Source organism: Crocodylus siamensis, chromosome 4 (assembly GCF_052110815.1).
Source record: "Crocodylus siamensis isolate JL-2025a chromosome 4, ASM5211081v1, whole genome shotgun sequence".
Lineage (NCBI taxonomy): Eukaryota > Metazoa > Chordata > Crocodylia > Crocodylidae > Crocodylus > Crocodylus siamensis.
The window spans coordinates 138798344-138814897 of NC_143398.1; the positions used below are offsets into that span (position 1 = coordinate 138798344).

The 16554-nt window shown below is 42.2% G+C and overlaps 1 protein-coding gene across 2 annotated transcripts in view; it reads left to right on the forward strand.

The window, feature by feature from the left end:
• CRACR2A (calcium release activated channel regulator 2A) overlaps window positions 1-16554 on the forward strand; it is a 114121-nt gene that overhangs the window by 8725 nt on the left and 88842 nt on the right. The window contains exon 2 of one of the 2 annotated variants that reach the window (XM_090043908.1): window positions 10094-10333. In XM_090043908.1, the coding sequence (XP_089900034.1) occupies window positions 10172-10333 (162 nt within the window). In that variant the 5' untranslated portion in view covers window positions 10094-10171. Of the gene's footprint in view, window positions 1-10093; window positions 10334-16554 lie in introns of those variants that run through there. The other variant, XM_090043909.1, reaches the window with a different exon arrangement.

The window sequence follows — 16554 nt, forward strand, 5'->3', positions numbered from 1 at the left end:
ACTAAAGACATTTTAGATTTCATCCTTTTTGTTTGGTTTGGCTTTGTTCTGTGTTTTAATTAAAAGTTCAAAAATGTTTATGGAAACTTACAGAAAAAAAACTTCAATTTCCCCCACCTGTATAAATGACTTATTAAGATGTTTTAGTTGATGAACCTATGCCAGCTTTCACTGTGAAAGTCAACCACCTTATCCTTTATGCTGAAAAAAATTCATGTAGAATTAAAAGGAAGAAAAAACAACACTCATGGGAAGAGATGAGTGTTGTTTCAATAGTAGGTATATGTCTAGTAGATTAATATGCCCCAATCCATTCTTGTCAAGGGTCTACACTGCATGTTACCTCTTCCAATAATGTAATTTTGTATTTTGAAGTTTCAAATTTGTATTTGCTACTTGGACCACTGTCATATAAACACATTATGGAATTGGAAGAACTCAGCTTAATGTTGGTTTCACTTTGCTTGGAAGTGTGTTTTGCTGCTGCCCAGTCTTCTGACCCTTTTTGCATGATGGTACTTGTGATAGATGACTTTATATCTTTCATTGAACGTGTTCTGTTTGGGGAAAAAATTTGAAGTGATGATGAAAGACCTAATAAAAAATTATCTTCCTGAATATGTTGCTACTGTTAATGACCTGACATCTAGAAAAACAAATGTCATTGACTTCCAGCCACTATTTGTAGAGTAACATGTTTGAAATGCGTTGGGTGGCTCCTGTCTAGACTCCCTAGCGGATATACACTCATATCCTTTAAAGTTTACAGTGTAAACCACCACTCAGGGCTCTTAGTAAAAAGGGCAGGAATTGTGAAGGGTAGGGACTCTGAAATAACTTTTCACTCTTGGAGGCATGTCAGGGATGAGACATGCTTGGGGACAGTGTTGGAAAAGCTAGCCCTGCAGAAGATTTGTTCTCCCACCTTGCCAAGTCAGCATTTCTTGCCTGTATTAAAATATAATTTTTAGAGCAGTGTTATAATTTCCTCTTTCTCTAGCATAAAATAAGACAGAGAGAGATTTTTTTTACATTGATATACATTGAACTTTATTTAATTGCTGAGATGCTTCTGATCTCCTTCTCAAAAATACTTAATTGCCTTAAACTGATTCTTTTAAATCAACCCATACTGTCCCCAACAGTAAGAAATCCATTCCAAGCAGCTCATGTTAGGGGACAAGGTTTTTGCAGGGTATGCCTGGGAGAGCACTTACATTTTACCCAAACAAGGGTTGCATCAACACCTTACAAGGAGGCCAGGAAAGGAGACTCCCACCTGAACATGGGCAGGAAATGTCTTTTTGGACTTGTGGGCAAGGAACATTTGAGATCCACAGATTTTCCTGAAAATTAAACCAAGACTGTGTGGATCAAGTGGAGCATACGTGGTTGGGTTATAGTCTTGTCAGGCTTAGTTCTGTCTTCAGGTGCAAGATTTTCCTTCATTTTGTTTTAATGCTTACTTCCTACAAATTCTCTATGTGGCCTTTGGTTGGGAAAAGTTTGGATGCTCCCTGAACTTGGTGCAATACTCTCATCCTATTCCAATCTAGATTAGGTGGGGGAGGTCTTCAGGGTCAGTGGTGAGCTTCTGTAGACAGACTGCCCAAAGCTCTTTGTAGCACTTCACAGTTATGCTTTCTGTGTGGCTCAGTTTCGTGGATCCCATCCAGAGACAGATGAGGAATGGAGTATTGGGCTCCTGTACCATTTCTACCAAAGGTTGTTTTTTTTTTTTTTTTTAAATCTAGCTTACTTTGGATTCTTTAGTGCTGACCTATCCCTTGCCTTTGGTATCTGTTTTATTGTCCAGGTGCACATACAAGCTAGGCCCAGAAATTACACACAAACCCAAACCATACTTATGTGCTCGGAAACCAGTGCAAGACTGTAACAACAGAAGTTCAGTGCTCATAAACTACTTTCAAAATGGCCAAAATGAGTTTAAGATTAATCTGGATGGATGTTGTGTCAGATTTAACTAATTTAAATTAAATTGGTTTATTGAGTTTCTGTCTCAACTCCCCTCCAGATTCAAGTTAACTTACAGCCCCCCAGCATTCCTCGCAACCCCCCCCCTCGTAGGGTGGGCAAGCTAGTCTTGCCCCAAGCTGTCTGCCCCAGCTGAGCAGGGAGGTATGTTCTAGCACCCCCCCCAACTTCTGACGTGAGTCACTGCAAGCATGTGGCTGCATTTCTGGAATCAAAAGTGAAGTTTCACATGCTTATCAGTTTAATCCGTGGAGCTTAGACTAACCTGTGAAGATTGAATCAATTCAGCCTCAAGCTTTTTGGCTGTCTCTACTTAGCCATGAAGACTGGGAACTGAAGAAATACTTGTTTAACTCTAAAAAGGTGTTTTGGTCCTCTTGGGTACTTCAGATGCTTTGGAGGGATACAAAACAGGAGAGTTGTGGTTGTGGAATGCTTTTGGTGTATCAAAATCTGGCCAAATGGTTGTTTTTTGTTGCTCTTGTAATGATGTAAATAAGAAATAATGCCATTGAAACCAAGCAAATGACTCTGATGGCAGTGTCAAGACTTCAGTGAGGCCTGCTGGTTTCACTGCCAATGATTTGTTTCCTCCTTTTTGATTGTATTGCACTTATGTCAGCCTGCTGTATGCGTAGCAAAGAATCCAAGGAAAAAATACTGAGCAATCTAAGGATAAACACTGCTTCTTTTTGTGCATTGTCCACTAGTCTGAGTGTGCAGTGTGTATGTGCTAACAGGAAATTATTTGGAAAGGAGAGTTTCCTGGACTTTCGGTTTGCTTTATCTCTAGTGTTAAACAAGCAGTGGTTTAAAGTAAACCCTGCTGAAGTTTACAGAAGTTAGGTGTTGTGAGCTGGTGTGTTACTGCATTGTAGATACTTAAAGGGGAACTTGTGAGAAAGTGAGGGTACAGGAAGTGGGAAGGTAGTTGTTCTCAGAAACAAAGCCAACCTAACTAGTGCCCAAAAGAAATTCAGAGCTCAAGGTAATTAAAACAGATACAACAGCAACACAGGACTGGGTGCTGAATAATTGAGCAGGATGTTCGTGGTGGTCCAGCTCTGCAACAGAACCACACTAATTCAGGGCTCTGTGTCCACAGACAATGAGACGGGGATTGTTCTTTCTTTGCACAGGAGAAAGGTATTATTGAAGGGGTTGATTACTGGACGGAAATTACTTTCTTAGTTTAGAAGCTCCTTGGGACGAGCAGTGTGGCAGGAACACATTCCAGTCATCAAGTCATAGTTTTAAAAGTGGCATTTGTTGCTTTTCCTTTGTAACTTGAGGAATGGTATTGAGGAGGGAAAAAATAAAAGAATGCTTATCTGATCATTGGCTGTGAAAGCTATTTATTTGCTAAATGAATCCTTCGGAATTAACAGCCTGATTTTTTATTTTTTTTCCCCTAAACATACAGAATGCTCATGACTCCAATGAATTGCAATTAGATCAATGAAAATTAAATTGAGATTGGGATATTGTTCTGAAAGATATGCCCTGAGTTGAGCAGAGGTTATCAGCTTGTTGCTTAAATCCGGAGATGAAGGTAACGCCACTAACTCTTGCAATATTGGTGGTGAAGGGAAATTTTTTTTAATGTCTAGGCTCCTGGAGTATAAAGATCACAAGAGGATCTGAGTTTTCATTTTTTTTAAACTGCCTAACCCTTGTGGCTTTAGAAAGAGCTGAACAATATGACTTAAAGGAAACCTAAAAGACTCAGAAAGCAACTAAAAAGGCCCCCATGGTTGGTTAAAAAAAAAAAAAAAAAAAAAGCCCAAAACCTGAAGATGACATTTTAGGCTAGACACATGACTGGAGGGGTGGAGGGAGGGTTAGTTAATATGCTTTAAAAAAAATGGTTGAAGATACTGTAGAATTTTCTGCCACCTGTGTCACACTCCCTTTACTTTGCAGGCTGGATCTGGCCTGTGGAGCCATGTCATTTAGCCTGCAGGGCTTCTAGAAGAAGGGCCAGGAATTTGGGAGGCAGAATAAGATGGGGTGGGGTCCACTGACAAAACCCATAGTACACAGCCTCCTTGTGGATATGTTTTGGTGAGGGTGGGCGAGTGATGGCTGCATTTGCTGTCCTGGTTCCTGGATGCTGCTTGGTCCAGATCCGGTTCCCACAGAGTCCTGTGGTTGGGTGGGTTTGACGTGCCTTCCCCAGGAGATCACAGTGGATCCTTCCAAACATAGTGCTGGGCATCCAACCTGTCTGAAAACTGGTTTGCAAAGAGGATTAGGCAGCTTGTAAGAAACCTCAAAGGTCCATATTCTTAGCTAGTGTTGGTTAGATCCATGTTAACTTAAACTGGCTGATGACAGGTCCCATAAGCGGCAGGAGAAAATATTATTTGGAGGGGCTGAGCATTGTGGGGTGCGCCTGCCTGACCCCTGCCCCTCCCTCCTGCAGGGCTGTTGCAGGGGCCAGCACATGCTGGTGCTGTTTGCATGGTGGCGTGGAGCCCGGGGTGGGAGCACTGGGTGCAGCACTGCAGCAGTGGGGCATGGTGGTGGTGCTGTCCCAGCAGCCATAAAATTAGTTTGGGGGCGGGGGCGTTAAGCACTATTAGACTTGGCCTTCCGCTGCCTACAACAGGGCCCATTTATATGTAGCCCAGTGTTTGCAGTGATACTGGGACCAGACAGTGGGAAGCCAAGTCTCTGCTGGATGGTTCTAGTCGGGGGGGGGGGGGGGGGGGGGGGGGGGCATGATCTGATTTTTCAAGCTGTCAGTAAGTTTTCATTATTAGGTAAATGCTTAGATAGAGCAATTTTTCACTTTTGTGGAATGTGACTGTTGAATAATTTTAAAGTATCCATCCAATAAGATGTAGCATGCCTCAGTTTTAATCTTTTGTTGTTACCAGTGTTTGCAAGGTATCGGAATGGCTGAGAAATTGAGATGCAGAAATCTAGAACTCTTGGCTCCAAAATTATACCTTTTATTAGCCCAACTAAGAAATTGCAACAAATTATTTTTCTACAAGCTTTCGGGCTCATGTGCCCTTCATCAGGCTCAGGGAAAGTTCAAGATGGTAAAAAGTCTCCATATGTAGTAAATAAACTTCATTTTTGCACAGAGGAAGCAGAAGCTGGAAAACTTCCTCTGGGTCCATGAGAGTCTCTTTATGAGCTTACTCTTTCTTGTGTAGATTGAGCAGGATTTCTTCCCTGGTGGTGTCAGATGGCAGGCAGGGAAGTGTAGAAATCTTTCTTCTTCAGCAATGAAGTTTGTAATCCATAATTGGCTAAAGAAGTCCTTTTTTTAAATGCATAGGAGGTAAAAAGAAGGTTCCGGGTAATGTGGGACCCCTGCAGGACACGTTAGGAAATTTGGTCATCATACCAGATGACAAAGCCAACATTTAACAATTTCTTTGCCTCCATTTTCCTAAGCAGGGACCGGAACAGCCACCCCCACTCTGGGCAGGGACCGGAACAGCCACCCCCACTCTGGGCCCCCCTCAGGCCCCAGGGGAGGCACACGTAGGCCAAGGGTTAGTGAGGAACTAGTTCGGGAACTTTTGGAGGGACTGGACGTATTCAAGTCAGCTGGTATGGACGATCTCCACCCTTGAGTACTGAGGGAATTGGCTGAGGTCATTGTGGGACTCCTGGCACAGCTTTACGAGCACTCGTGGTGCTCTGGTATGGTGCCAGAGGACTGAAAGAGGGCAAATGTGGTTTCATCTTCAAAAAGGGGAGGAAGGAGGACCCAGGAAACTATAGGCCAGTTAGTCTTACCTCGATCCTGGGGAAGCTTTTTGAGAGAATTATTCTGGCGCATGTCCACGAGGGGCCAGCAGGGGAGATTATGCTTAAAGGCAACCAACACGGGTTCATTAGCGGCATCCTGTCAAACCAACCTGGTGGCCTTCTACAACCAGGTCACCAAATCCTTAGACGCAGGGGTAGCAGTGCACGTAGTATTTCTGGACTTTAGGAAGGCCTTCGACACTGTCTCTCACCCCGTTCTCATTTAAAATTGGGGGACTGTGGTGTTGACACCTACACAGTCAAATGGGTTGACAACTGGCTGGAGGGCTGCACCCAGAGTGTGGTGGTAGACGGGTCTTATTTGACTTGGAGGGATGTGGGCAGTGAGGTCCCCAGGGCTCGGTCCTCGGGCCCACACTGTTCAACATCTTCATCAGTGACTTGGACGAGGGGGTAAAAAGCACCCTGTTCAAATTTGCTGATGACACTAAGATGTGGGCATGCTAGAAGGGAAGAATAGGCTGCAATCAGACCAAGACAGGTTACAAAGGTGGGCAGATGAGAATAGGATGGGATTCAACATCGACAAGTGCAAAGTGATGCACCTGGGGAGGAACAACCGGCACCATACCTACAGGCTGGGGAACTCCCTTCTTGTCAGTACAGAGGTGGAAAAGGATCTTGGAGTCATTGTTGACTCCAAGATGAACATGGGCTGGCAGTGTGGGGATGCGGTCAGGAAGGCCAACCATACCTTGTCATGCATCCACAGATGCATCTCAGGCAGGTCCAAGGAGGTGATTCTCCCCCTCTATGCGACACTGGTCAGGCCACAGCTGCGTCCAGTTCTGGGCACTGCACTTTAAGAGGGATGTGGACAACATGGAGAGGGTCCAGAGGAGGGCCACTCACATGATCAGGGGACAGCAGGGCAGGCCCTATGAGGAGAGGCTACGGGACCTGAACCTGTTCAGCCTCCATAAGAGAAGGCTGAGGGGGGAGCTAGTGGCCTGTTACAAACTAATCAGAGGGGACCAGCAGGCACTGGGGAAGTCCATGTTCCCTCGAGCATTGCCAGGAGTGACCAGGAATAATGGTCACAAGCTGGCAGAGGGTAGATTTAGGCTAGATATCAGGAGGTGCTACTTCACAGGCAGGGCGGCTAGGATCTGGAACCAACTTCTAAGAGAAGTGCTGCTGGCTACTAGCCTGGGGGTCTTTAAGAGGAGGCTATTTGTACACCTTGCTGAGGTCATTTGACCCCAGTACTCTTTCCTGCCATGGCAGGGGGTCGGATTAGATGATCTACTCAGGTCCCTTCCGACCCTAGAAACTATGAAACTATAAAATTTGGCATCTTCCATGATTCAGGGATGTATGTGGTAGCTTCTGGTTCCTCTGCGCAAAAATGAAGTTTATTTCCTACATATGGGGACTTTTTACCATCTTGAATTTTCCCTGAGCCTGATGAAGGGCACCATGAGCCCAAAAGTTCGCAGAAAAAGATTTTTTTTTTTTTAATTTCTCAGTTGATCTAATAAGAGGTATCATTTTGGAACCAAGAGTTCTAGATTTTTGCATTTCTTTTTGTCTTAGACCAACACAGCTACCACATACATCCCAGAGACACTGAGATGAACAGCACCAGATGTGTTGGTTGTTCCAACTATTAAGGGTTTTGAAGCTTCCACTAATTTAATTTTCTTCTGCATTGACGAAGCCAGGTGCCTTTTGCTTGCTGCATAGCTAGCACGTATGATGTTTACAAAAGGTGGAGCCCTTGTGATGTGCATGATTCTGTTTTATGGAGTAGAAATATTTAGAAAGTAGGATGGTGTTCTAAAGATGGCCTGTCCTTCATATGTCAAAATGTAAATAACATTATCAAACATAAGTTGTTTCCTTTTATCCCACCCATGTTTATCTGTTCCCATATTTCAGTTCCTTTGCACGCAGTTGGCAATATAGTGTCTTGCTCTTCAAGCTAGTCTAGAGAACCCTTATACAAATCACAGGAATTGAAGTTCTTATTCCAACAAGGAATTTGAACCATAAGGCCTTATTTTGATCACCTTTACCGTGGTGTCTATTGAAAGCAGCTCTGTTGAGGTCAATAAGAATGTTGGCAGTAGAAAAGCAGCAGGGTGGGAGAATTGTGCTCATGTCCTTTATACCATATTCCCCTACAGTTTTGTTTCTTGGCCATTTGAAGTCCTGTTGCAAAGATCTCCCCAAATTCTGTCTCATCAGACAGACTACATCATCTGCAAATTCTGTGACCTTTGTTTCCCTAGAACAGTGATTCTCAACAAGGGTGCCCTGAGATCCTTTCAAGGGTGTTATGGGGTGCCACTCAATGTTAGCACTGCTTGCAAGTCTGCAAGCCATTTTTTTAAATGCTGCCATGGATTTGTCTGCAACTTTAGGTACCTAAGTACCTGGTGAAGCATGGCCCTTCATGGTTAAGATGAGTAGTCAGAAACAGAACTGGCACTAAGTAGAACACCCCTGCTACATTAACTGCTGTGAGGAACTGTACCTTCAAGCCACTCTTGCACAAGTTGGCTGGAGGTTACTGTTGTGTCATTGTGGCAGGGCACCTTTGGTGCCTGCCACTTTAAGAGGCTTGAACAGGCTGTGGAGCAGCTGGCAGGTGTGGTGTGGCTCAACAAGGCAGTCACATGACTGCAAGAGGGCTTCTGGATTGGAGGATGCGACTGGGCAGCCTCAGTATAAACCCAGGCCCTCTGGGCAGTTGCTACAGGGAGCCAGAGGGATAACGCCCCCTGGTTGGTGCTGCACCCAGAACTGCTGGTGGCTCTGGGTAGGAGCTATGGGGATGGAGGAGGTTCCTGGTCCTGGGGAATGACCTTAAACTATACCCTGCTGTGGTAGGATGGTGTGGTGGGGCTGCTTGCGGCCCCAGGAAATGCTACACCAGTGCCTCCCTAGTGAAAAGCGAGGATGGGGCACCGTATAAGCCTCAGCCCCCACAACCTGGTGGATCACCCAGTAGAGGGGGCAGGCGAGGGGTCCAGGCATGTCATCAGACCTGAGACCCAAGGGACGTAAGGCCGAGAGCCCCAGTGGGGGGGCAGAGTAGTGGACCCAGTGTCACAGTTATACAAAGGCTCATGTTCTGCATAGTGACCGGTCAGAACTGGAAAACCAAATGAAGCAGACCTCTAGGTTGCTTGGCTTTGAGTGATTACCGAACAATGCGAGGAGAAATCTTGTACACTTTCTCTAGCCTGTTTCATTTAAGGGACATGGGATACGTAAGCCACAGGTCTTCCTTAGATTTCCCCTTTGACCCTACACTGCTGCATTCTTATTTTAGTGACCTGTGCTATGCTACTCCTTACGCTACTGCTGTTCTTGAGGTTCCAGTAACTCTGTTGGCTTTAGGTGAGTCACTCCTGGTTTATATCGATCAAAGTGAGCTTGGAAGTGGGCCCTATTCTCTTTTTATTTTGCATTTCTGAAAAAAAAACCTGTTTACTTAAAGAAAATCAAGCAGGTGTGAGCCTGCTATGGGTTGGCATAGTTGTTTTCTAAATGTAGCTTTCTGCAAGTCTTCTTTTTGCACAGATGCTTTGTGTAGAGTATGGTCTTGATACAGAGGATACTGCTTGTATGCGAACACTTACGTGGTTTTATCATATTTATTCTGTCTCCAAACCTTTGAAAATGAATAATTGATATGTGTTACAAAATACATGCTTTCCCAGAGGCTGTCGAAAGGGTTTTCTTTTTTCCATATCCAAAAATATCAACTCAACATACAAAGAAAATGGATACTCTAGTTCTTATTCTTATAGTGAATTAGAAAAATTCAGAATTCCATAAATACATTTTTCTTGCTCCTTTTTGATTCCATGTAGCTCATTTGAACAAAGTGTTCACTGACTCCATCAGCTTTTTCTGACCTTTTGTATGAATACACCATATTCCAAAGAGCTTAAATGACTACACACAAACTATAGTTTCGGCATTAAATAATAAAAGACAGCAAAAATACCAAGTGAGTACGTGTAGTGACTATAATTTATTCTTCCTTTTTTATTTGCCCATACTTTTCATGCCTTCTTGTTCATGTCAATTAATTGTCTCCGTTTCTTATTAAATTGGCTAATTTTACTGTGAGAATCTTTTCAGTCTTAGACTTTTCTTTCCTCATTCAGAATCCTATTTGCAGTGTTATCTAGTCCAGTCTATTAAAGGAATAGATCATGGCAGGCATTTTCAAAAAGCTTTTTTCTTCTTCTGTGCTTCACTGGCTAATTAAAGAGGTGGTTGCTAAGAGATGACAGAAGGCATCGTTGAGAGCCTGTGATGTACCCTTTTTCTTACCTTCGATGTACAGGTTTTGGATCAGAGTTTGAGAGTGAATGGGATGGCGGCATCCTAAACTACTTCTGTGACCAGACCTGCAAGGGACAGAATGGAGGGAGACTGTGCTGGTCCTCAGCCACCAGGCAATGTGGACTGGAGTGGTACAGGAGGCCAAGACCCAGGACAACTAGATATGTTGGAGAAAGCACATGAGTTCTTTCAGACTTGTGATGTGGAGGGCAAAGGCTTCATCACTCGTTGCAACATGCAGGTAAAGCAAAGCTGGCTGAGTAAAATGATGCAATGCAAAATTCCTAGGCTCTTAAAAGAGTTAATAAGGTGAGATCTGGTAATTTAAAAACTTAAGAAAAGATAAGCTAAAGAATAAGGTATGTAATGTAAAAAGAATAATAATAATGTTGTGGAACTAAGGGATGAATTTTTGTACTTTTCCCCCATACAAACCAGCAATTAAAAGGGAAACGGAAAGAAAATTTACTGTTTAAAAAATTCAAGGGAACTGAGACACTGTTGACTTAAAATGGGACATCTCCATCTCCTTCAGTGGAATTACATATACTATACCCCAGAATCAGGAATATATTTTGTTCATCTATTTTCTTATACACTTGTTTTTTTTAACAAATCACCTAAACCCAAACTATTCGTTTTGCTTTTCCATCACCATTGTACCCTACTTAGTACAAACTAATAACATCATGTTGTTTACGTCCATAGATACTAGTGTTAAACAAATGGTTTGTTGAAATATTTTTAAATTTAAGGGACCTGACTCTGATCTTTTTAAAGTACATGGCAAAAGTGTATTGTAGTCCACTGAGAACAGGATCAGGCCCATATTGTAGAGTTACTTGTTAAGATGGATGTTCAATCCATAATTTTAAGGAAAGGAGCATCGTATGTAGTGGATTTTTTCAGTAGTTTACAACTGCCATGCAGAGTATTGCTTGGGTGTATTAATCAGTTTTTACTTTAGTGCTAACGGATGACAAAAAATGAAAGTATCAGTTCATCGCCAAAGTCTTAAGAGCTAAAATGGCTTAAACAAAATTTTAGGAACATTTCAAATCTTTAAGCTCAAAGGCATTTAATGTGCCAGACTTAACGTGTATAAAACACACTTCTCAAAAAAGAAACATAAAATTGGTGAAAGAGAGGTTTTTCATATACATTTGATTTAAATTTTGGTCCAATTTTATTACAGTGATTCAGTAATATTTGTAATACAAGATGCACTTTAATTTTAGGCATACATTTTCATGGGAAAAATGCATCTTCTACACAGGAAAAATAAAACAATAACAAAAATCCAATTAAAACAATACATATTATATAAAAACCAAAAATTGATGCTAACATACTTGACTTATTGCTAACTGCAATTTTTTTGTTGCAGGCCAGTGTCCTTATGGATTTTTTACTTACCTGTTTTACTTACAGCTAGTGGAAATGTTAGAGCAGCGCTGTAGTTCTGATTACCCTCTGTATGTTCTCCCACTGGAGAAATTGAGCTCATAATAGAACTTTGTGGGATTGCACCCTTAGGCAGTTTCTTCGATCATCATCCTATTTTACTGTAGTATAAGAAGTAAATATAATTGAATCTGTAATACACGTGAGGCTTTTCTTGTTTTTAAGTTTTACTGGTTGGTATCTGCATGGACATTTTAAGAGAGATTTATTTCCATTCAATTCTGTGTTTTTGCTCTGAAAGGGAAAGCAGACCCCTGAGCTTGTAAGCTTGTTAGCAAACATGCTAACCCTGTTTGAATTGCAAAGAGAAGAATGCAATATTTTTCTTTGATTTGACAATGTGAGTTACTGTTTCAGGGTGGTTTAGCAGTTTGAGCTTTCTCTGTGAGTAAATGTCCAATGTTAAAAATAGAAGGAAAAGGTTTTGGGATTCAGTAACCTGAGACCACTTGAAATGGTGTTGCTTTATGCTCCCTTTTGTTTCCAGCTAAGATGATTAAACATTATATTTCAAAAACAACTCTTTTGCAAATACTGGGCTGATGCTCCCCTCTCTTAACATCTGAGTAAATTGAGAACAATTCTACCTAAAACAGTGTAGTTACACAGATGTAACAAGGAGGGATTAGTCTCTTTCCCTCCTTTTGTATTTTATTTTGTATTCTATCTGAAATGAAATGTTAAGCATTAAAAATATACAAGGCCTAGGAAACTATAAAGTAGTGGTTCCAGCAACAGTATTACCTGAGACCCTTCAGTGAGCCTGGCCTGAAGTCAGTGGTAGTTTCTGAACATCCCATCCAAATGTACAGAGTGGGTGTAGTCTGCTGATCGTTTATAGATTCAGACCGGGGAAGTTTGCTGTCATTAATTAGGATCTCATTAAAGTCAACAGAACACAGATTTTTACCATATGTCCAAACCTGCGGGTCAGTTTGTGATCATGTTTGTATACTCAGTAATTCCCAAAACTTTTTTCTTTGATTTCAGTGATGTTACTACATACTAAGCCATAACTGGGCTCAAAACCTCTCCCTATACTTAAACCTGTTGCTCAATGCACTTAGCCATATTAAGTAAAAGACCTGTAATGCTCGGAGAGTAGCACTTCTATTTTTCTGAAACTAAGTAGAAAGGAGTTCACTTGATTAACTTACCCAGGATCACTCCCATGGTAGCTATTGGAATTTGACAGAATAATGATATTTTCTCCCTTGTTCTGAGCAGTTAGCCAAAATTAGGTGCCTTGCAGGGTTGTGTGTGAGTGAGACACTGCGCATGAGTCAAGCGTGTTTTAGGGGCTTGTTCTGATATATTTGCCCACAATGTGAACAAGGATTTCCTAAGCACAGTGGAAACAAGCAGTTGCAGGCAATTTCCTTCCTCTGGAATCTGGTGTTCCACTCCAGAGATGTCTGGGCCCAGGTAGTTCTGTCTCTGTGCTGCTGCTATTGCTTATGGCCGTTTTTACTCTGCTGGCTCAATCTCTCCTCCCTTCACAGCCCATAGTGAGTATTCTAGCCCAGCATTTCTCAACCCATGGGTTGCAACCCAAAAGTGGGTTGCAAGAATATATGAGAGGGTTGCAAACAAAATTGGATTAACAAACTTTAAAAATAGATTTTCCTTTTAGAGGAGAAAAACCTTGGGAAAACTATGGCTTTTCACTTGCAGACTGGCAGAGTTCCAGCCTGCAAGGGGCTTATGAAGGCTGCTTGGGCCCTCCCCTGCCCCATACACCCACACCCTGCCCCCTGCACACTGGGGGGTGAGGGGCTGGGGTTGGGGGGTTGGTCAGTGGGTTGGGAGTGAGGTGCACAGGATTGGGACTGTCTATCAATGTTTACATATTAGTTCTGGTACAAAAAATGTTGAGAACCACTGTTCTAACCAATGTATTTGCAGCCAGGGAAGCACTTGTGAATACAACAGATTCACGTTTCCCTCTGCTAATGTCTGGACAGTTGTCCTCATTTTCTTCTATTAAGGATGTTGTTCTGCATTTCTGTGGAGTCTTTTTATATGAATAACAGAGTCATTTGAACAGTTAGGGAGAGATTTTAGCTTTTGTTTTTGTGCCTGTATTTACTTCAGAGGCAAGTTCTGATCTGTCAGGTGATCCTGTAAAAATGGTTTGGTGAGGTTTCATTGGTATTTGTCTCTGACAGTGCGTGTCCCCTCCCTTCAAAGGTATGACCGTGAGTCATACAGACTTACCTGAGCTAGCTTTATATGAGCTGGCTCAGGTACAAGTAATGGTGTGGCCACAGGAGCACCGGTGTTATGCTGTAGACTACAAGACCTGCTGAAGACCCTGACCAGGTGATCTAGTCTCCACTGAACACCATACACATGCTCCAGGCTAGCTTTTACATGAGCTGCAGCCATGTCTGTGGACTGCAGTGTAGGCATACCCTTAATGATTCCAGGGTGGGAACTCCAAGCAAAATGCTTACTTGCTTTTTCCAGAAGAGCACCTTAAACACCATGCTTTAGGATATACTGAGGTAACTCATAGTCTCTCCTATTAACACTGTTTCCCCATAGGTGAAATCCATAAATATTTATTGAGCCAGACAGAGCATGAGACTGTATGTTAGTAGGGAGGGTGCTTGTGACTGTTCTAGTGTACAGGAATTTAAGTATTTAATGGGCAGCACATCTACACAAAATGCTGACTGCACAGTAGTAACGAGCTACTACACAGTCAGCATCACCTAAAAGACATTCAGCGATGCTGCTGCACAGTAATGCTAGTTACTACGCAGTCATTTAGTACTTGTTTATATGAGTACCAAATGACTCTGCAGGTAATGATTGTGCAGTCAGTGTCTCATGTGGTTCAGCAACTATGTATTTAAGCATTTAATATGAAGTGGAACATCAACAGGAAAGATTGAGGGTCATGCACCCTCCTCCCTACAGGTAACCTGTGATCTAGTGATTAGGGAGGACGCTTTCTTTTGTTGCTGACATGTATTCACATCCCCCCTCAGGCATGGGAAAGTTTTGAGCCTGAGTCTCCTGCTTCCTTGTTGAGTGCCCTAATAGCTGATCTGTTGCATAAAAAGGACTGCTGCTTCCTCCCCTTGCAGTCTTGTGAATTGTAGCCTTTGGTGTTATTGTTATAACTGCCCCAAACTGAAATGCTTAGACAGTTCTGATGTGATCTGGTTTATTACGATGAACAGACCTTTCATCAGACAATTTTTTTGTTTGTTTTTCACTTCATTGAGAAAAATGGGAAAACATATTTCAGGATTGTTGTTCTTATTATCGTCGTTGTTTTTGTTGTTGTTCTTTCATTGCTGCTGCTGCTGTTCTTTTCAGTTTGTTGGCTAATCTGAAAAATCAGTTAGTGACATGGCTCTAGTAATGAAACAGCTTGATCTTGTCCCATAGGAGACAAATTGAAGAAGAAAACAAGATGTTTCACTTTACAAATTAAAGTAGCAACTGCTGTGTTAATACATTTAGAAATAAGATAAAATAATAACATTGAAAAATATATTATTAGATTCAAACAACATACAAGGCAGGCAAGGTTATTTGGGTAGATGTGATATCTTTGATTAGACCAATCAGATAGTTAGGCATTGGGAGACTGCATAGAAAGTTAAAAAGGATCAAATCAGATGATATAAAATAAACATGAAATACAAACAAATTTAAAAATAAAATAAAATGACAGACCATTAAAGAGCAATAATAATTAAATAAAAAAACAAAAATGTCAAAACTGCCTTGTTTAATTTTTGACATTTTCAAGATTTTTCCAGAATTCTGATTTAACAGAATGTTTTGAAAATTCAACTGTTTCAAATGGTGAAAGGATGAAAAAAGTGATTTAATAATATCCCATGAAATGGAAGTTGTGAATGTTGGCCAGTTTTAATAATGGCACTGTGGCAGGGAGCCATTCCCAGACCTGTCTGGTGTTGGCTGGACCCTCTGTTCCTGGGCTAACCACCCAGCTTTCTTTTCTGCCATGCCTTGATGGAAAAAATAATTATGATGTTACTCAAGCAGGAGGCTGTCCACTTACTACCCCAACACCAGGGATTGCTATGCACCACTCCAAAACTTCCCTACATAGTGGCCCATGCCTCGCAGATAGTATGTAAAGAATATAACCTTTCATTCTTATTTGGCCTTGCATGGCCTCTTGTCCCCCTCTAACATTGGGCTCTCTGTAGCCTTACCTCTGAGCCCTCTCTGGCGTAGAGCAATCTACAGTCCTATCTCTGCACCCTCCCTGCTGCTGGGCTCTCTGTAGCCCTATCTCTGTGCCCTCTCTGGTGCTGGGGTATACACCATGGTGTGCCCCTATGAGACCTGTTCCTCCCCAGTTAGCCCCATCCCAGTCCACCAGATTAAAATACAACAACAAAACAAAGGAGCCTCTAGGCTATAACATAACACAACAATCCAATTCTCACTTTCTCTCAAAAAAACCCCCTAAACTTCCCCCTTAGCATCAAGTACCTTCTCAACCCTAAATACCTTCAGGGTTCCTAGAGGCCTAATATTCCATACAGGCAGCAAAACAGGCAACCAGCCATCTGCACTAAACTTGTCTGCTCGAGCTCCTTCACTCCTGGCTGCTGCCAGAGGACTGACTTCTGGCAGCCTCAGCCCTGGACCTTATATGTGCCCTGAGCCCTATTTCCTTCCGGTCAGCTGACAGGTCTGTGTGGTTGGGCTTTTAGCTCTTGCTCTTCTGGTACTTGGTGTTTCTAAAGACTCTGGTCTTAAAGGGACTGCCCTGCCTCCTAGTAACAGGGTCAGTGTTCCCTGTTACAGGGACCAATCCTCATGATAACTTTTAGAGCTATAATTCATGTTGGTTTAATCTTGAGACTTGAACTTTTTCATGTAAGGATGTCAACAACTGTGCCGAGTTGGCATAGAGAAAGCAGAGGAGTTTAGGTTAGGAGATGTAAAGGAAACCAATAGCAATCATATTTTTCTAAAGATTTGGTTTACCTCATCAAAATT